The 20712-nt window shown below is 41.1% G+C and overlaps 3 protein-coding genes across 6 annotated transcripts in view; all 3 read right to left on the reverse strand.

Moving 5' to 3' along the window:
• Zc3h11a (zinc finger CCCH-type containing 11A) overlaps positions 1–12286 on the reverse strand; it is a 32667-nt gene extending 20381 nt beyond the window's left edge. The window contains exons 1-3 of one of the 2 annotated variants that reach the window (XM_085841178.1): positions 11909–12286; positions 5499–5692; positions 3257–3376 (exon numbers count right to left, since the gene is read on the reverse strand). In XM_085841178.1, coding sequence (XP_085697304.1) covers positions 3257–3376; positions 5499–5552 — 174 coding nt within the window. In that variant the 5' untranslated portion in view covers positions 5553–5692; positions 11909–12286. The remainder of the gene's footprint in view (positions 1–3256; positions 3377–5498; positions 5693–11908) is intronic. The other variant, XM_029474600.2, reaches the window with a different exon arrangement.
• Positions 12287–12375: 89 nt separating this feature from the next.
• LOC147006123 (uncharacterized) lies at positions 12376–19283 on the reverse strand. Of its 3 annotated transcripts, none has more exons than XM_085841183.1 (2): positions 19156–19283; positions 12376–13317 (listed from the first exon to the last, which is right to left on the reverse strand). In XM_085841183.1, the coding sequence occupies exon 2, from the start codon at positions 12838–12840 to the stop codon at positions 12742–12744; it is 99 nt and encodes a 32-aa protein (XP_085697309.1). In that variant the 5' UTR covers positions 12841–13317; positions 19156–19283; the 3' UTR covers positions 12376–12741. The 3 variants fall into 3 exon arrangements, with proteins under 3 accessions (XP_085697309.1, XP_085697317.1, XP_085697314.1); XM_085841191.1 differs by having other exon boundaries at positions 19175–19261; XM_085841188.1 differs by lacking the exon at positions 19156–19283 and adding an exon at positions 18494–18538.
• On the reverse strand, positions 13311–18500 carry Zbed6 (zinc finger BED-type containing 6). Its single transcript, XM_021166711.3, has one exon. It carries the CDS (start codon positions 17516–17518, stop codon positions 14576–14578), a length of 2943 nt encoding a protein of 980 aa, XP_021022370.1. The 5' UTR covers positions 17519–18500; the 3' UTR covers positions 13311–14575.
• Positions 19284–20712: the final 1429 nt, after the last annotated feature.

A 20712-nucleotide genomic window follows, 5' to 3' on the forward strand; every position in this document is an offset into this window, starting at 1 on the left:
TGCTCTTAACTGCTAACTGATCTCTCCTCTATTTTTAGCCTGCTGTTCTGTTCCCTCTATATTTTCCCTTAATATATTCTGATCCCTCCTTACTAAATAATTAGTGTCCACCTTAAATTCATTATTATTGTTAACTGATGCCCACCCCTCCACAGTGTGCAGGTAGCAAAGCTACATTGTTTCTAGTACTTTACAAACTGCTGCAGTGGTAGCTCTGATAGACTTAGCTCCGCACAATGAGAACAATGTGTAAACATTTAGTTCTCATCAGACACAGGGAAATAAGTCTGTGCAAAACAAACAAACAAATCAATATTAGAATGTGATATTGCTTGGTTGGCACATGAGAGCGTGGCTCTTAGAGGACCTCCAAGTTAAAGGTCAGAGTGGGAAAGGAGAGACTCACTGTGCCTAGACTTTTTGTACCAAGGATAAGGTCCATGCTGAACATCTGAGTCTGGGATTTTGGTACATAAGACAGATGGTGTGTGGTGAGTTTCTAACTGGCTTTCCATGGGAGACCACTGCAGTGAGTTGCTACTTTCCACTTCAGGGGAAAGAGTACAGGAACAAGCAAGCCTAAACAGACTACCATAAACTCCATAGACCCAAAACAACTCCACAGACCCCAACCCCCTCCTGTCCTGTCCTGGGAAGTGCATCCTTACACTTGTGATAGCGCCTAGATGTGCTATTTTAGAGACCTGTTCTTAGATTCTTCCTACGAGTCATGTAAAGGTAGAAGATGAGCTTTCAAAAGTTGCAGAGTAGAATCTCAATTAATGAGCACCTTACTGCTTGCACAGTAGGCAACTCAGAAAGCAGGTATAAAACTAGAAACTGGGAACCAGATTGGAGCAGCTTTATAAGCCCAAGCAGACAAATTACATAGGCACCGTCTTCCTTCTTTCCTCATCTCCTCAGTAACAACTGAACTAAAAATCAACTCTGAAGGAATTACATATTCATTTGAAAGAGAAATACAAAGCAGCCCAAACCAAGATTCTAAGATGCTGCCCATTAGGGGTTGGGAAGACACTGTAACAAGGATGGCTTCCTAAGGGTTGAGAGGATGAATCAAGGAAAGCTTTTCTACAGAATGGGCTTCAGTGCAGTGAAGAGAGTGTATTCATGGAAACAGTGTGGGATAGCATCACAGAGAGACAGAGTCCTCCTGTGAGAGAAACTGGTACCCAGCAGGAAGTAACTGGAGTAAGGAAGCATCTCACATAAGGGAGTGGCCTAGCACAAAGTACCAGAGCCCAGGACCTTCAAAGAGTGAGCTGTCCTCAGCAGGATGGTATAGTTCAAGGAGGAAGGGATCTTCACAATGGAGTTAGGGTGACACTATGAAGCAGTACCTTCATGTAACATTAAAACGGGGGACGTGGAGGGGAGAGGGAAGGGGAGAGAAAGTGGAAAGGAAGGAGGAAGGGCATGAATGGTTGGTTGAGAAAACAGTAACAAAAGAAACCTACACTAAGCCCTGGTACTGATCAGCTGAAAGCACCTATGTGAATTTGTGCCTTTCAATATGAAGACCCAAAGCAATGCATGCTTATTTATATATCTCCCATTTCTCTCTCCACTAAGGACTTGAAAAGCAATAGGAACAGACCAAAGCATAGTGTCTATCTACCTTTCTTCACTGAAAGAAACCAATACGACTTTATATAGATAAGATTCTAGAGTAGGAGTAAGAAAATTACAAAGATTAAAAGGCCTGGAAAACCTCTATTGACCAAAAAGTGAAGATGGAGTGGTAAGGAGTGCCCCCCGCCCTCCAATAAATAAGTCAGCTTGAAGGCCTCTTAAACTGGAATATAATGGATATAACACACTAAGCAAAAACAGAAAACCAATAATTCACACTAACACAAATAGATCCAGGGAGAAAAATCAAGTTCGGTGGGAAATGGGCCATCTAGAGTATCTAGAGTGTTAAAGAACTTCTAAAACTGGGGCAGTGAAATGGCTCAGCGGTGAAGATACCTGCTGTCGAGCCTGATGATGAGTTCTATCTATGGGGTCCACATGGTAGAACAAGTGACTGGTGAAGTCCTCCTCTGACCCCCACATGCACACATACATGTACACACTTACAGACAAACACACATAGTTTTTTTATTATTAAATGTAACTACACTGTGAAAAAAGAGCAGTAATGAAAAAACTGCAATTGTATGTCACTTTATTATCTATGTACAATGAAAAGAATGTTGCTTTTGTGATGTCCCATGAAACAGATAGCATCTAGGGGGCTGAAGAGATGGCCTAAAGGTTAAAAGCATTCACTGTTCTTGCAGAGAACCCAGGTTCAGTTCCCAGCACCCACACCGTGGCTCCCAAGTATCTGTAACTTGGCTCCAAGAGATCCAACTCCTTCTGACTTCTGCTGGTCCTACCTATGTGGTACAGAAGCATTCCAACACATACACATACAATTAAAAAAGAGACATGCGATTGTAATTTAGTAATGAAAATGTAAAAGTAATTGAATCATATGTTACAGAACACTTGCCCTACAGCTACCATGAGAGCTTACACTGTCCTGTAAGGCTAAATCATCAGACACCACATGTCATCTGTAAGCGCGACTGCTCCTTCAATATAAGATATGACCAGACAGTAGCAAACCTGCATGAGGACAAAAGTGTTACCAATTCCCATTTTTAATTTTCATTGTTTGCTACTGTTATATAGGAAAATGCCTTGTTTGTGGGAAATTCTCAACGTAATGGGAAATAGAAGATAAGATGGCAGTAATTTATCCTTAAGTGGGTCAGAAGAAAAATATTTATTTTATTTTCTATGTATGCATGTTTTTTCTTGAATGTATATATGTACACCACATTTGTGACTGGTGTACGTGGAAGTCTAGGAGGGCATCGGAGCCTTAAAAGTAGAGTTAGATGATTGTGAGCTACCACATGGGTGCTAGGAAACGAACAGCAAGTACTCTTAACCTCTGAGCCATCTCTCGAACCCCTCTAACTGTTTTACGCCTCAGCAGGTTAAGGTATTTGCCACAGAATTCAAGCACAAGTTCCAGAACACACATTGTGGAAGCAGAGCTAACTCCTACAGGTCAGGGTGCTCTCTGATCTCCACACGTGTGCAACAGCATGCACGCATCCCAACCCCCACCGGTCTGGCAGTGAAGTGCTGTTACTGAATCACCCACCCTCACTAGCCACCGTCCTCATGTTTTTTTAATGATTCTATATACCTATAGTAACAAATATTGGAAACTTACGTCAATTTCCATGTGGCGAAATCTGCACACCTGTCGAAAACAACGACCTTCTTGCCATAGTGTGCAAACAGTTTCATTTCCTAGTGCAGCTTCACAGTGACGGAATGGGCAGCTGTCACCCTGTAAATAAAACAGGAAAGGACTGTGGCACATGTCCATAAGAACAGTGTCCAAGAACCTAACAAACCCTTTAATCCCAGCACTCGGGAGGCAGAGGCAGGCGGATTTCTGAGTTCGAGGCCAGCCTGGTCTACAGAGTGAGTTCCAGGACAGCCAAGGCTACACAGAGAAACCCTGTCTCGAAAAACCAAAAAAAAAAAAAAAAAAAAAAAAAGAACCTAACAAACACACTAGTAAGCAAAGACCTGCAGGGCAGAAAACAAGATCTAACAGCAGCAGCAATAACAGCCATCTGAAAGCAATACATCTGAACTAGAATAACCGACTGCTTTTCGTTGTTTGTTTGACAGGGTCCCGCACTGGCCTGGAACTCCCCATTCAGATTTAGGCTGACTGACCAGGGCTCAAGGATTGATCTTCCTCTACACCCCCAAAACAACAGCATGCCATCCATCATGCCTGGCTTTTTTAAATGTGGATTCTGGATATCAAACATGCAAATCTCGCTGACTGAGCCATCTCCCCAGCCTTAACCTACTTCTTTGCTGTTGTTTTTTGAGACATGTTCTCACTATGCAGGCTTGGTATGCCTAGAACTCACTATGTAAACCAGGCAGGGTCCTGGACTCAGAGAACACCTGTCCCCGCCTCACCAGTGCTGGGGATGAAAGGCGTGTGCCATCATACCCAGTTCTCCTCAACCTGAGTGACATGACTGACTAAGGAGCTCAAAAAGACAAGGACTCTCAGGAAAGAGAATACCCTCTAAAGCATCTTCAATAGGCTTCAGATCCTGACATCAATATTTTCCAGCTTTTGATAGAAAATAAAAGAGAAGTTGAAAGGCTGCTGCAAGTGATAAAGCATAATTAATATATGACCAATAGTTACTTGGGGGGGGGGGGGTCAGAGAGATGGCTCAGCAGTTAAGAGCACTGACGGCTCTTCTAGAAGTCCTGAGTTTAAATCCCAGCAACTACATGATGGCTCACAACCATCTGTAATGCTATCCAATGCTCTCTTCTGGTGTGTCTGAGGACAGCTACAGTGTTCTCATATATAAAAATAAATAAATAAATAAATAAATGAATAAATCTGGGCTGGAGAGATGGCTCAGTGGTTAAAGGCACTGACTCCTCTTCCAGGTCCTGAGTTCAAGTCTCAGCAACCACATAGCCACCTTCTGGTGTGTCTGAAGACAGCTACAGTATACTTGTATAAATAAAAGAAATACATCTTTTTTTTTTTAAAAGTTACTTTTATTATCTGAAACAAATTGCTATTGTACAAACTGCTGATATTAAATGGAAATACTGATATTAAAGTCATGATTGTTTTTAAAATCTTGCTTTTCTTTCTCAGTGTCAGAAGCTGACTCCAGCAACCCTGTGCTTCAAGTGCCTGACAGCTAAGGTATAATACACAACCAGTAGAAAACTTCATGCCCCTCACCCCTGGAATTTCTGGCCTTATAGCCCAGGATGAACTTGCAACCCTCTTATTTCTATTACCATGCTTAGCTAGATCTATCTGTTTAAACACAGTATCACAGTGATTTTAAAACAAGCAACTATAATATACAAATTTACAGGATTAGCCATAAAGAAATAAGAGAAAATGACATGCAGTCCGAAATAGTGCTACCGAAAACTCAAGCAAACAGGACATCCTGACAGAGAAAGCAAAATTCTAAAAGAGCATTAAAAAATCGCATTCTTACTAGCAGAAAACGTGAAGAGTTCAAATTTAAACAAATACAGCTCCCCCAAGTATTATGCAACCCACCCACTCAGCTAAACAAAGCTTAAAAAAAAAAAAGTCCAAGCTGCTGAGCCGTAGAGGCCCACGTCTCCCCAGGCACTGGGACAAGACTGATTATGGTAGAATGGTGACTATACAACATGGGCATTTTGGGGTTTTGTGGCACATGGGAAAGTTATAATTATATAAATGAAGAAGGAAAAAAAAATGAGTGATGTGTTTTTAACACATGATTCTTTACTAAAAACTGGTGGCAGGTGATATAACAGCTGAACAAGACAACATACAAACAGTTTAGAATGCAGGGAAATCTTAGCTAATGTTATTTAAGAAACCACAGATTTAGAGATGCCAGTCTTACTTTGGCGCATGTAGAATAGAAATAAAAATAGCAGTCTTCTCCCTGATTAGGCATACTGGGTAAATTCTCAGGCCAAAAGCGGCTTCCTGGAACAAGCCACTGCTTCCGAGGTGAGACCAGCTCCGAGGACTCTTGAAATGGACTTACTCTTCCAATGACCACTCAGCCACAGAAATCGTCTTTAAAATGTAACCCTGAAAGGGGAGACAGTGAATTAGAGTACTCCAGTTAAGTTCTCCTAACCTTTCCCCCAATGCTTAATGATATCACTGTTAAATTAGATTTGAATTGTGTTAGCACGCACTTACCACACAGAGCATTATAAACAAGCTACTTGTGAGTACTGTGATGCTCCCAGATGCAATATAAAATTTTTGCTAAGGACAGCCATGCCCTATTCTTTTCGATGTTCTATGGTGCTTGTTTCATGTTTCAGTATAAAATCAAAGTATATATTGCTAAACATGTGAGCTGCATTTTAGAATAGAACACAGATTACTTGTAAAATACTTAGCAATGTTATTTTCACCTAAATGAAAAACTCAAATATCTTCATAAGCATGTTATATCAGAAGTATATAATTATCCCTGAATGGAAGAAACCTATTTAAATAGAGTAGTTACTGAAACAATTATCTTTGAGGAGATCTGTGGGTTAGGTTAGCTACTAAGATAGCAAAGGAGCAAAGAAGTCTCCCAGGGCAGACCCAGAGAATTTACAGTGGCAACTCAACTAACATTCTAATCCTCGCACCTACCATTCTCCGAACCCACACAAAATATGCAAGAAAGCTGCTACAAAAGCAAACCCCCTGGAAGAGCACATGCGAATGTGCAAGGGGAGCGCTAAGATTCTAAGAATGCCAGCTAAACCCTGGCTTACCACGTTAAGTCCAAAGCCAATCTTATCTTCCATTAAAGTAATTCTAATCCAAGAATTGTTCATCAAGATGAAAGCTAGCCTTCAAGCCAGTGATCTAAGTTAGCAACAAGAGTCTTCAACTAACCATGTCACAAAATCTTCAAAATGTATATACCCATTATCAAATGATTTCACTCTACAATTTAAGGTTAAAGACAGTAAACACTCAAGTAACAGCAAAAAACAAAGAAATAACACCCAGAAACCTTCAAGTTCAAAACCTGAGACTCTGTAGTATGTCCACACATAGCTATAAAACATACTTTAGTGCTCACAGGGAAAAGATGCTGAAAGCACAGACACCTACATTTGTGAACTAATTTTGAAATGCTCAGAGGAAAAAAAGCATCGATGAAACTGCTGCTAGAATTAATTACACTAAAGGTGCTTCTGTAAGAATCCAAGCAAGGGGCTGGAGAGACGGCCCGGAGGCTTAAGAGCACTAGCTATTCTTCCAGAAGACCTGAGTTCAATTCCCAGCAACCACATGGTGGCTCACAACCACCTATAAAGGGATCTGATACTCTCTTCTGGTCTACCTATAGATGTGTAAGTAGCAGAGCACTCGTACATTAAAAAAAAAAAAAAAGAATCAAAGCATATGCCCAAGACTGTCAACACAGAACAAGCCTCTTCTGGAGGACCTGGGTTCAATTCCCAGCACCCTGCAGCAGCTCACAGCCATCACTAACTCCACAGCCATCAGACATGTGATAGATGACATGCAGGCAAAACACCTCCCTTGAAAAATCAATCAATCAATCAATCAATCAACTAAAAGATAAATCAACATGAGACAAAAGGATGTATTATGTGAAAATAATTTCAGAGAATTCGATTCCCAGAACTGGAACCCGTGTAAAGTAGGAGTGGCAGGGGCAGACACAGAGCTGCCTGCCTTTAGAGACACTGGGGAAGTGCTTGACTCAGTGACAGACTACTAACAAAATGAAGCTCAGACTTCTCAGCTACAAATCCAGCTACCAGGCAATGGATCTTAAAGGAGACTAACCAGAGAGTCAGCCTTTTAAAACATTTCATGAAAATCTCAGGATGTAAAAGTCTTAAAAAAAAAAAATATATATATATATATGTGTATATATATATATATATATATATATATATAGTGTGTGTGTATATATATATTTATTTGTATATTTGTATATTATATATACACATGTATATATGTATGTGTATATATAATATATATATATATAATCCCAAAAGGTATACCATCAATGTACTCAATGGATTCTTTAAAAATACACTATTGAAGCAAATATTCTAATAAGAAAAAAATTAGTAAAAGTAGAAAAAGAATAAAACCAACTCACATATAAAACATTGATGTTTCAAACATTTATGCTGTTGTTTGAGGTAAGATCTTTTTGTTTGTTTGTTTGTTTTCTTGGTTTTTCGAGACAGGGTTTCTCTGTGTAGCCCTGGCTGTCCTGGAACTCTGTAGACCAGGCTGGCCTTGAACTCAGAAATTCGCCTGCCTCTGCCTCTCAAATGCTGGGATTAAAGGCGTGCGTGCACCACCACTGCCCAGCTAGGTAAGGTCTTAATACAGTTTTGCAGGCTGACTAAACCTGCTATTCTCCTGACTTTGCTTCCCAATTGCTGGGATCACAAGACATACTCAACTCAAAAAAATTTTGCAAAAAATTATGATAGAGTGAAAATATTCTAAGTATTAGCTATTATGTATTTTATTATACAGTAAAAAGAGTAACACGGAATGACCTAAAAGGCTTATTTCAGAACCAAGAGTGGCTTAATATTAGGAAACACATTACATTAACAAAAACCAAAAGTAGTCAGGTGGTACACACCTTTAATCCCAGAACTCAGGAGGCCCAGGCAGGTAAGGATCTCTGAGTTCGAGGCCAGCCAGGTCTTCAGTGAGTTCCAGAACAGCCAGAGCTACACAGAGAGACCCTGTCTTAGTTAGGGGTTTACTGCTGGGAACAGACAAACTATGACCAAGGCAACTCTTAATTGGGGCTGCTTATAGGTTCAGAGGTTCAGACCATTATCATCAAGGGTGAAGTATGGCAGCATCTAGACAGGCACGGTACAGGCAGAGCTGAGAGTTCTACACCTTCATCTGAAGGCTGCTAGCGGAAGACAGACTTCCAGGAAGCTAGGATGTAGATCTTAAAGCCCATGCCTTCTGAGACATACCTACTCTAACAAGGCCAAACCTCCAAATAAATAGTGCCACGCCCTGGGCCAAGCATATTTAAACCACAACAACTCTGTCTCAAAACAACAACAAAAATAACCTTTGGTCATCTTTGTGTAAGACTTCAAAACAGAAAGCTTATGATGACATCAAAAAGAGAAGTGTAATGGCTAAATAAACGAATCAAAATACAAAACATTTTGAATTGGGGCCAGGGAGAAGCTAGAAGACAGGTGAGTGGGTAACTCACTCACAAAAGCATGAAGACCTAAATTCAGATTCCCAGAAGCCAGTAAAGCCAGTCAGTCCCAGAAACCTCTAATTCAAGGACTCCTATTAAAGGTAGGAGGCAGAGACAAGAGAATCCCAGGAATCTCTTCTGGCATACAGAGGTGAACAGGCCCAATCTGAAACAAGATGGGAAGCCAAGACCAGCATCCAAGGTTCTCCTCTGACCTCTGCACAGATTCAAGAGTATATACAGATGTGCACATGGTACATACACACACATACAACACAAAGAAACCTTGGGGGGTTAAAAAGTCAAGTACGGCCGGGCAGTGGTGGTGCACACCTTTAATCCCAGCACTTGGGAGGCAGAGGCAGGCGAATTTCTGAGTTCGAGGCCAGCCTGGTCTACAGAGTAAGTTCCAGGACAGCCAGAGCTACACAGAGAAACCCTGTCTCAAAAAAACCAATGGGGGCTGGAGAGATGGCTCAGTGGTTAAGAGCACTGACTGTTCTTCTGAAGGTCCTGAGTTCAAATCCCAGCAACCACATGGTGGCTCACAACCATCTGTAATGAGATCTGATACCCTCTTCTGGTGTGTCTGAAGATAGCTACAGTGTGCTTATAATAGTAAATAAATCTTTAAAAAAAAAAAAAAAAAGTCAAGTATGGTATAATACATGCCTGTAAGGCCAGTACTGGGAGGTGGAGGCAAAAGACAGGTCATCCTCAGCTATATACTGAGTTGAGGCCAACTCTGGCTACAAGAGACTCCCTGTTTCAATAAAGACAAAACAAAGCCACACACTGCAAGCCAAACAATCCACCTACTAGTAAATTACCTCCACCTCTCCCTTTGTTTTTGAGATAGGGGCTAAGAGTTCATTTACTTCTGGTTGATCAAGGATCACTGCTATGGGACCCATGCTTGGTTTACGCAGTTACAGGAGCCAAGCCATGACTTTATACATATTAGGCAGGCATTCTCCAAGTTAGCTACTACACACACACACACACACACACACACACACACACTCACACACACACACTCACACTCACAAGCACGCACATGCACTCGCACTCCACAGTATATTAGCTTGCTCAAAACAAAGGAATACTCACTCTCCACATTGCTCGGCTCCATTCCAATGTTCTAGTACATAGAGGAGTCTGAGGAGCACAAATACAAGACAGGACAAACTCTAAACCAATCCATGGTATGAGGGTGCAAACCTTTAATCTCAGCACTCAGGAAGCAGAGGCAAGTGGATCTGTGAGTTGAGGCCAGTCTAGTCTCTAAAACGAGTTCCAAGACAACCAGGGCTACACAGGCTACACAGAAAAACAATTTCAGGGGAGTGGGGAGAACCAAACCAAAAACAATCCAGTGTCTATAAATTATATACTTGCAAACTAGCAAATCTAACAACTAACTAGGAAGTACTGAAATAGGAGGACCATAAATAAGGAAGATAACCCTAAAACTGTACAATTGTCCCATTCAGATAACAATTCTGAGTGAGGCTGTAAAAGATGAAGAAAATGAAGGATGCAAAAGCCATATTAAATACAAAACCAGAAGCTGAGCAGTGACCAGGAACAGAAGACCTATATCATTCATAACTGGGACAATAAAGGATTAAGGAAATTAATTCGCCACCCAAATAATAAACACCTTGAATTCAATTCAGAATACCAAAGGAAGTTTCTCCCTACAATTTCAATCTGTAAAATCATTATCAATAGTTGAGAAAAATAAAGGCAATTGAAAAGAGAATAGAAGAATTGGGGAGATGGCTTGGGTGCGGCCCGAGTTTGGATCCCCAGAACACACATAAAATGCTGCGTGGGAAAGGCAGTCTATCTAACAAGTCTATCCCTGAAAAGTGTTAACAAGGAGCACCAGAGATGAGCTATCTATCCAAACTGTCTCTCCACACAACCAGTGAGATCTAGACCAGTAAAATCAACATAATCTTCGGGCCTCCACATATGCCCCATATATATGCAAACATGCATACACACACACAAACTGAAAGAAAAAAGGAATGGAAGAGTTTTTTTGTTCTACCTGATTATATCATAAGTATAAAATGGTTAAACACAGAATATAAGCAACTACACAAATCAGCAATGCAAAAAGGCAGTAAATTTGGTTGTAAGAAAGTTTGAAATTAACAATAAAGTCAGTCACTTGAGAAGAAGTCTCCTTAATGTGCCAGGGTAATAGAAGTGTCAGATCCTTAGAGCACTAGAGGAAAGCACATTCCAAGCCCACAACTGCAGTCAGCAAAAAGATAAGCCCCATCTGATGAGATCTTCCCTATGTGTCGAGTGGCTATGCCATGTGACTGTAATCCTTAAACAGCATCTGAATATACAGCATATAAGTATATGAATATACAGTATATGGAAATCTTGGTTTTTTAATATGCTGAGTAAAAACACTGTTCCTATAATACAAAAGTTAAAAACCATTAACAAAATAAGGAGAAAACATTGATATAGAATGATCTATCAACAAAATGGCCAAAGAGTTGCTACCTTTACTAAAAGCAGTACAATCGAGCGGTTCCATACAGAAGGAAGGCCTCAGGTGTTCAGTAAATTGTTAGACGTTCTTCTGAGGAAGGTGTAACTATTCTGTGAATAAACTGGTTCTAAGATCACACAGATGTGTGCATCCAACTTACTGGATGCAGGGCTTCTGTTAATGATATCAAACCCCTCAATGTCTCCCAATGGGTGATACATTACATTATGGCATGTCCACATCGTGAAATACATACTACATAAAACAAAATAAATACATACTACAAAAACAAAATAAAGCCACTTATCTAGACTCAGTAACAATTAATGTTTTTTTTTTTCTCCAAGGAATCAGAATTATAGAATGTCACCTTAGCTCCAGGAAGAAAGGTTAGTTTCTATCCCCCCCCCCCCAAATTAAAAGCTTATTTAAAAAATTACAAGAGATAAAGTGTGGACAATGGCTTTGGAGCATCGCTAGTGCAGCATGCCTTAAATTACAGTGTACTGCTTTCATGATAAAGCCCATCCCCACTTACATTAGCTGGTTGCTCTCAACAGGAACATCTGTGTCTTCACTCAGTTCCAAGCTATTACGCCTGTAGGTCGAACCAACACTCAATCCATGAATTAATAATAATGAGGTAGAAAGAATTTTCTTCCTCACATTGCCAAGGAAACCTCTCAGCCACAATTGAAACACAGGATGTGTTTTTAAAACATCTTTAAAACATCTCCCAACTCCTGGAAGATTAAGTCCATTTGCATAACCTCTGTCAGACTGGAGACAGCTAGCATTAGTTATCTCCTCAAAAAAACAAAAAAAAAACCAAAAAAAGTTCATTTAAAGATGAACTTAAAATTCAAAGAATTAAAAAAAAAATCCATCTTCCATAGCTGAGCAATATAATTTAAAAATAAAAAGATGAAAAAAAGAAAAAAGAAAAAAAGTAAAAACACCACCAAAATTCAATAAGATCCAATTTCTGGTCTTCAAGATTTCTTCACCTATTAAGAAAAAAAACAGAAACCTTCCCCCATCTTTATTATCTGTATAATAAAAGCATACTGTATGTAAAAATATAAAGTGTTTTATGTATATAATATCCATATAATATATACTAACAGGCTTATACACACACAAATGTATAGAAATAAAACATTTGGGTAACTATTCTTTTAAAATATAATATAAAAGCCTTTATATTTGGGTTCAATATAAAAATAGTGAACTTACTCTTATACCAAAGTACCATGAAGTTAATGCTACTAAATTTTACCCAGTCACAAAATCAAGATGAAATCCATATAGATGGATGTATTGATAGATACATATATTTGTCAATGTATATGGTATGTTTAACAATCATCGTCAGGGAGTGTTTAACCAAAAAAGGTACAAGTGTATAGTTACAGAGTAACTACAGAGTGGGGCAGCGAGCTGAAGAAGGCAGAGCAGCATTACAGCCATTCTGAACCAGCTCGGGCGGGCGGGCGGGCGGGCGAAGCACAGAGATGCTTGCGATGCTTATTCTTCTTCCTTTATATCAACACAAGCATCACTGGCATGGCATTCAATGCTGGCCCTGCAAAGGCTTCCTGATAATTGATGATTAGAGCTAAAGACTTCACTCCAGTTGGTAAAAGGGTAAATTTGGGGGAGATAAAATTTCACTTCACAATGAATGGTGCATTTACCATTTAAGAATTTAAAATTAAAAAAAAAAAAAGTTATTTTAATACACAGAAATGAGTTTCAAAACAGCCCAGTAACAAAGCCACTTTGCTTCTTATGTAATAAACACTACATACTTTCTAGGCTAAATCTTGCCAAATACTATCCAAGACAAAACTAAAATCAAGACTTAAAAAAAAGTGGACACCTTTTACTCACACTTAATACTAGTCAATTTTCCAGGAATTTTTTGGGCAGGGAATATCCCCAAATCTAAAATGAAAAAAAGGAAAAATTGGGATCTTACATTAGTTATTCAATCTGAAACATCTAATAGACTTAATAAAAGTCATCACTTTGTGGCCTCCCACTCAGTCACAGAAACAGACTCTCCGAGTGGAAAGGCACCTGTGGGGCCACTGAGACAGTTCACTCATTTCAGCAATGATGCCTAACACAGTAAAGTTTCAACTGCTTATCTCAGTTAAAAATACAGTTCCAAACTGCAGTTAGGAACATCATGCTATGGACCAGAAGCACCCTTGAAAAAAAATGAACAAGCTATAGAAATATTCTCTGGGAAACTCATATGGGGTCTGCCACGTTCATGAGGCTTGCATGTTTTTTGATTTTACAAACATCTAATGTTTTTTACTAATGGGTTATTTTAAAGGCACCTATATAATCCCTGTTTTTGGTACTATATTATAAAAAGCAAATCAAAGACCAAAAGTCATTTTCTAATTGTTTTGTAATGTTCCCTTTTATATAGACCCAATCCTAAATATAAAAGACAATTCTATCATACCCAGTAACCTGACATTATAAACTGACCAGTGTGAGGCAATTATAATTTCTAAAAATGAAACAATTTTGTGGGTTTTCATTCTGTCAGGCTGTGTCAGGGGTTTTAAAGAAATTAAAAAACAGGGAAGGGAAAGACTATGTTAATGCAGTCACTAACACATTCTAAACACCTTTGTGCTCATAGAAGTCCTGAATCACTGTATTTATATAAATAATAACTGAGTAACCCAATCTTCCACAGTGGAAGAAGTTTTTACTCTAATCAATGGCTAGCTCAATCTACCAACCAGAAATACCCAAGTCCTTCAACGCTTCACTGTATTTTCTCGTTAACACTACCCTCTCTCTCGAGTGATACAAGTGACACTTTGATAGATGTTAGTTATACTGAGTTACAACTGTGAAATTTTCAAAGTTAACCTTCATTTTGTCATCATTACACTGCCTCTGTGGGGTTTTCAGCCTTTCTGTAATTTCGATTTCCTCAGGTTTTTCATTTTTGTAAGGCAGGATCTTAACAGGTTGCCTGGGCTGGTCTCAAACTCATGTGTTAAAGTCATAACCCAGCCTCAGTGTCTCAAATAGCCAGGACTACAGGCACTGTGAACACACCCAGCCATTTTTTTTAAAGGATAAATAGTACGACTACATATAGTAACAACAGCAATAAGATATAGTAATAAAGCGAAAGCTGCCCATTTTAAGGAGGAAACGGAAAAGGAAATTAAGGTAGTATTTCTTTTTCATTGTTCTGAACAGCCTTATTTTCAGGGTCCCAGCTCAGAATCAATGTAGAATAGTCATAGTTAACATTCTCCAAGTTCATTTTCAGAAATATGAGCTGTTCTATATTATCAAAGTCCATGTTCATGATCTGCTTTGGATGAAAGTGGCTATTTGTGGTAAACATGCATTCAGATTGCCAACTACACATGGGGCAACTCAGATACTGAATGGCAACTTGGGTCAAAGCTGGCCATATGCTCACCTTCCTCTGCCAGTAAACCAAAGGGTCATCACCTCCTGAGAGCTCTGAATACTTCTCTTTGAAGTACTCATCCACTACTGCTACCGCAGAGGGGAGCAAGAAGCTTTTGCTCCCAACAGCAGCACTGCCTGTGGCTGAGCTATCCATAGAACCTGCACTGGAGGTGCCTTCTTTTATAGAAGTAAACGAATCAGTTCCTAACCTAACTAAAGGGCCAGATGTTTCAGAACTTGAAATCTGGCAGGCCCCGGGCGAAGATTCCATATAATTACAAACCTCTTCTGCAAGGATCTGTTTGTAAGTTTCTAAATCAGCACCTTGAGGAAAAAAGTCCTCCAAACTGTTCTTAAAACAAGGATCTAACAAAGTAGCCAAGATACAATGCTTGGATTTGAGCATGGCACTTAGTAAGGCATCACTTTCAAGTTTCAAAGATAAACTGTCCACCAGATTGAGGGCCTGAGTAATACCTCTGACCTGAAAATCTTCTCTGAGTCTCTGCAGGGAAAAGAGGAGATGGTGGATTAGGGGTAGCACCTGATTCAATCCTGTTGTCTTCACACTCACTCTCTGAGTGGCCTCCTCAAATGGCTTAAGAATATCACAAACGTATGTCATTAGAGTCCACTGAAGGGAGGTAAGTACAACTCCACTGGCTCGGCCCAGACTATGGTGAACAGAGTAGCAATGTTCTAAAAGCCATTTTAACATGTAAAAGGTAGAAATCCAGTGGCCAGTTTCATCCTGCTTCAGATTCTTCCATGGAAGCTGGTGATCATTTTGGAATTCTTGTAGTATCTGGCGGGCTTTGACAGAATGGCTAAAATGATGGCAGGTTTTCCTAGCAGCCACTAACATATTCTCAATACTTTTGTGCTCACAGAAAAAGTCCTGAATCACTATATTTAGACAATGCAGGAAGCATGGCACATGGGTAAAGCCACCACCTTTGATTGCATGTACCACATTAGAAGAATTGTCAGAAACAATGAAGCTAGGGATAAGGAAATTAGGAGAAAGCCACAGACCAATCTGGTCATTTAATTCTTGCAAAATGTTAGTTATCAAACAGTCTTTGGCTAAACCTGTAACACAAAGTACTGCCCACTTTCTAAAATTGGGAGTCCCACCATTACTGGGAGAAGATGCAGTTTCCAAAGAGACCCAGTGTACAGTCACAATGAAATAGTCAGTGGAAGGGTCATGAGTCCATATGTCAGCAGTCAGGTGGATCTTTTGGCTTTGAACATTCTCTAAAGTTAAGAAAATTTTTTCTCTAACAGAATCATATAACTGAGGTACAGCTTTGGTGAAAAAGTAAGTCTCTGATGGCAATCTATAGTCAGGAGCGACAATCTGTAGAAACCTTTGAAACGCTGGGGTTGAGAAATAGTTGTACGGATGCAGATCCTCCACAATCATCTGAATAACTGCCTGACTTATTTGATTTGCGGCTGCATTTTCACAATGTGTCGTCGTTTCTCTCTCTTGTGTGTGCACCAGATTATCTTGCTCTGCAACAGGAATAGGACTCTCAGATCTATTTTCAACCTCTAAACAAGGGGGTTCATCTGTATCAGAGTCACTGAGGTCCTCAGCTGTTAAATCTTGGCTGCCTGATGACTTCTCTCCAGGCATAGTATCATTCAGGAGATCACTGTTCTCTGTTTCAGTCTCATCTAAGCCGTTCCCAATAGCACCACTATCTTTGTTGGCAACAGCCCAATGGATGGGATGCGTGGCCTGAAGATGTCGTTGAAGTGTTGAAGTTCCTAAGTGGGAACCTGGCCTACCCCGGCTCACACTTCTTTTACATATGTTACACACAGCTCTTGAGATGTGCTGAGGGTCAGTATAAAAAAAATTCCAAACTGCAGATGTCTTGGCTCTCGTTCCTGGAATTAAGGCATGCTTGACAATGTTGCTTTTGATGAGAAAGCGCCCTCTTTTTGCCCTCAGGGCATCAGATGCTGATTTATCACGTTTCTTACCCATTCTGTTTTCATCTACAGAATCAGTAGGAATATACTCAAAGCTCCCATTGCTTCCAGGAGAAGAAGGAGACAACGATAAATCCAAGGTAAAGTCCTCCTCCCCATTAGTGACTCCAAACTTATTGGCCCTGGTCCAGTGAGGAGAATGCCTTGCCTGAAGATGTCTTTGAAGAGTAGATGTACCAAGATGGCTGCCTGGCTTACCCCTGCTGACACTTTTTTCACACAGGTTACAAATTGCTCTCCAGGTGTATTGGGGGTCAACATGAAAGAAGTGCCACACAATGGAGGTTTTGGCTCTGGTACTAGGCAGATAGATTTGCTTTTCTATATTGCCCTCAAAAAGACTTTCTTCATCGTGCTCAGGGGCACTGGAAGCTAACGAAGCAGGGGCATCAGCAACAGGTCTCCCAGACCCCAAATCCTTACTAAACTTTTTGGCAAGAATCAATTTTTTTCGGCGTCTTTTCCCCTTAATTCGCAAACCCTTCTTTCTTTTCTTTTTAGCAGGCAATTTCGTCTCTTTATTCGCTCCTTCTGCCACCATCTTTCCCTCTACCACATCGTCTTCGTCTGTATTTGAATTAATGGAAACGCACCCCAGAATCCCAGCATCACCAAAAGTACGGCATCTTCTGCCAGGAGAGATTGAGGAAACTGGTACACTTAGAGTACATACACTCATTCTCTTTATGTCTCCACAATGCGGACCAGAACCTCTCGGTGGGTTTATTACTCTGGCAGAAATACAGCTGACCCTCTCCACTTGTATTACCTTTCCTCCAGTTTCTATGGGGAGTCAAATTCCCTTTCAACTGATGACTTCCAAGCCAGGTTATTTTTGGAGGAAAAATGACAGCAATGGAGAACATTCCCAAACTCTGTCTTGCAGGGCTTTAGGAGTTCTCATAACTTCCGAATTCAAATCGTCCAGTGTCCTTATGTTATAGAAAAGAGAACCGAGGCCCATTTTCCCACCGTCATGGGATCTGGAGCAGCTAAAGGTTACGTCTTCCAAATCGCAGGTTCACGTTCTTGCTGCCGAATCAAGAACTTCATCTGCTGGAAATGCCTTCAGTTCTTAAAATATGTACTTTTAGTGAATCCACACAACAACACTGGCTTTCCCTTAACTTCGGGAATATTTTCAGGAAATTTCACTTAAACTTAGTGCACCACTCAACAGTCATCATTTAAGACTGACTTGCCAATACAACCTAAAAAGTCAATTCTGGCCAGCTAAATCAGATTCCACATACTAGGCAATAACAGTAAACGCTAGCTGTGCCCTTTCTGTTCTGATATTTTGAAAAATGTAGATGGCTGAAGAAAAATTAACTGAAAATAAAATTTCAAAACAAGGTAACAAGCTACATTCTTCATTTACGGTTTCTATCAAGAGTTCATATTTTTAGACTGAAGCAACATTACATACAACCTGTAAATAACTCATAAATTGACATTCTATGAGCAGCCAAACTAAAATAAGCTTTAAACCACTTCCATTCCTTTTCCGTGGGCCCCCTCCCCTCCCCTCAATACCAACACGTTTACCCTACGAAAGCATGGCTACCACTAGCTGCACAGCCGCCTTCTCTGGGTTCAGAACCAAAACCTGGTAGATGTCAACAAAACGAGCCTTCCCCATGGGGATCCGCACCGATTATGGGCGTCTAAGGGGTGTTCTTCGTACGATCTCACCAATCCTACAAGAACGAAGAGTCCCTGTAGCTCTTGACTTCGTGGATGAAGGCTTGGGCGGGAGAGTAATCAGGGTAGGGAATGGGAATAGGATACCAGAATTCGACTCTGTATGTGGAATATTAGAAAACCTCCAAAGTAGTGGGACCCTAGAGAGGAAGGCCAGGAGGTAAAGTCGGGTCCAGGCACTTGATCTGATCTCGGGAGGGAGGGCCAGCTAACTAAAGAAACTGATTCCGGGGAAGAGAGCAACCTAGTGTCAGTTCCCCCTCCGGGGGTCCGAAACAGTCGCTTTTCCGGGGCTACCCGGGAATCCCGGTTCGGGAACACCGGATGTGGGGGGAGGGGGAAGAGGTTGGTAAGTAAGGGAGCAGGCGCCGTGGGGGTGGGGCGGAGCGGGTGGGGGCAGGGAGGGTGGGAAAGTGAGCTGAAGTCTGCCTAGGAGCCCAGCAGGCCAGGGCCGCCGGCGTGAGTCCGGGTAGCTGCCGTGCTGATGGGCCCGGTTCAGACTTCCCGGGCTAGGCCGAAAGTCGGGCGAGGGGAGGCCGCTGCCACTCCCCTCGCCCTCTTCTCCCTCCCAGGCCCCAAGTCACCCGGGAATCAAAAAATGGGTCTAGTTACCAGAGAACAGAAACTTTACCGAACCGATGACAATGTCTCCGACTACCGCGTGCTGCCACGTCTTTCTCTTTTCTTAGCTGCGGTCGCCCGCCGTCCTCACAGCAGCCGAACAAGCAGAAACCCAGGACTGCCAGCGTCAAAGATGGCGCCTGGCTACAGGCTCGCCTTTAAGGCTGGGCCAGTGAAAGTGCCAGCACGACGCAAAGCGCAGGCATTCTGGGAGTTGTAGTTTCCTCTATGAGGCCAGCTTCAAAATGGCTTCTTGGGTCATAGGGTCACGTGTCACGGAGGCACGGGGACCGGAATTTCTTTCTGTGGACCCGGATGCCTCTCAGAAAATTATTCTTTACGAAAGTTTTGTTTTGTTGTAAAATCAAGGAGAGAAGCAAGAAACCTGTCTACCAGATACCAAACATTCAATTTATGTTAACCAGAGTTTGTGTAATGAGCCTTCCAAACCTGATAGACATTTAGTTAAAAATTAGCACCGAACTAACTGACCTGTTGTGGCAGTGGCACATGCATTTTATCCCAGCACTTAAGAAGCAGAGGCGAGCAAGTCTCTGTGAGTTTGAGAACACCCAGGTCTATATAGTGAGTTTCAAAACAGCCAGGACTATTTAGAGAGTCCTGTATCACAAAACAAAACAAAAACAATCAAATAAAAAAACTACTTTTCTCTTGCAAAGTTGAAGGACTTTCATAGCAGAATTTCTGCTCTGGATGCTTTCCTTTACTTAATCACATTTACCTATTTGTTTGCTTTGGCTTTTGAGACAGACATACTATGAACCCCTAACCTGGAACTTGCTCTGTAGACCAGGCTAGCCTCCAATCTTTAGCAATTCTTCCTCTCCTTGAGTGCTAGTGCCACAGGCATCTGCCACCATGCCTGGCTAGTTTTGCCATCTTTCTTTCTTTCTTTCTCTTTCTTTCTTTTCTTTTCTTTTCTTTTCTTTTCTTTCTTTTTTTAAGATTTATTTATTTTATATGAGTACACTGTAGCTGTCTTCAGACACATCAGAAGAGGGCATCAGATCCTATTACAGATGGTTGTGAGCCACCATCTGGTTGCTGGGAATTGAACTCAGGACCTCTGGAAGAGCAGTCAGTGCTCTTAACCACTGAGCCTTCTCTCCAGCCCATTTGTTTGTTTTCTTAAAACAACGTGCGGATTTCTGAGTTCGAGGCCAGCCTGGTCTACAGAGTGAGTTCCAGGACAGCTAGGGCTATACAGAGAAACCCTGTCTCGAAAAACCAAAAAAAAAAAAAAAAAAAAGAAAGTTACAAGATTGCGCAGTGTGTAAAGCACTTTCCATGTGCGACTCAACTCCATCCCCAGAACCCATAAAGCTGTCCTCTGACATTTGAAGGTATACTGTGACAGGCACACCCATCAGACAACAATCTTTTTTGTTTTGTTTTTGTTTTTGTTTTCTTCGAGACAGGGTTTCTCTGTGTGGCCCTGGCTGTCCTGGAAGTCACTTTGTAGACCAGGCTGGCCTTGAACTCAGAAATCTGCCTGCCTCTGCCTCCTGAGTGCTGGGATTAAAGGCG

This window comes from Mus caroli, unplaced genomic scaffold, assembly GCF_978045245.1.
Source record: "Mus caroli unplaced genomic scaffold, Mus_caroli_1 scaffold_1, whole genome shotgun sequence".
In the NCBI taxonomy this organism is placed as follows: domain Eukaryota; kingdom Metazoa; phylum Chordata; class Mammalia; order Rodentia; family Muridae; genus Mus; species Mus caroli.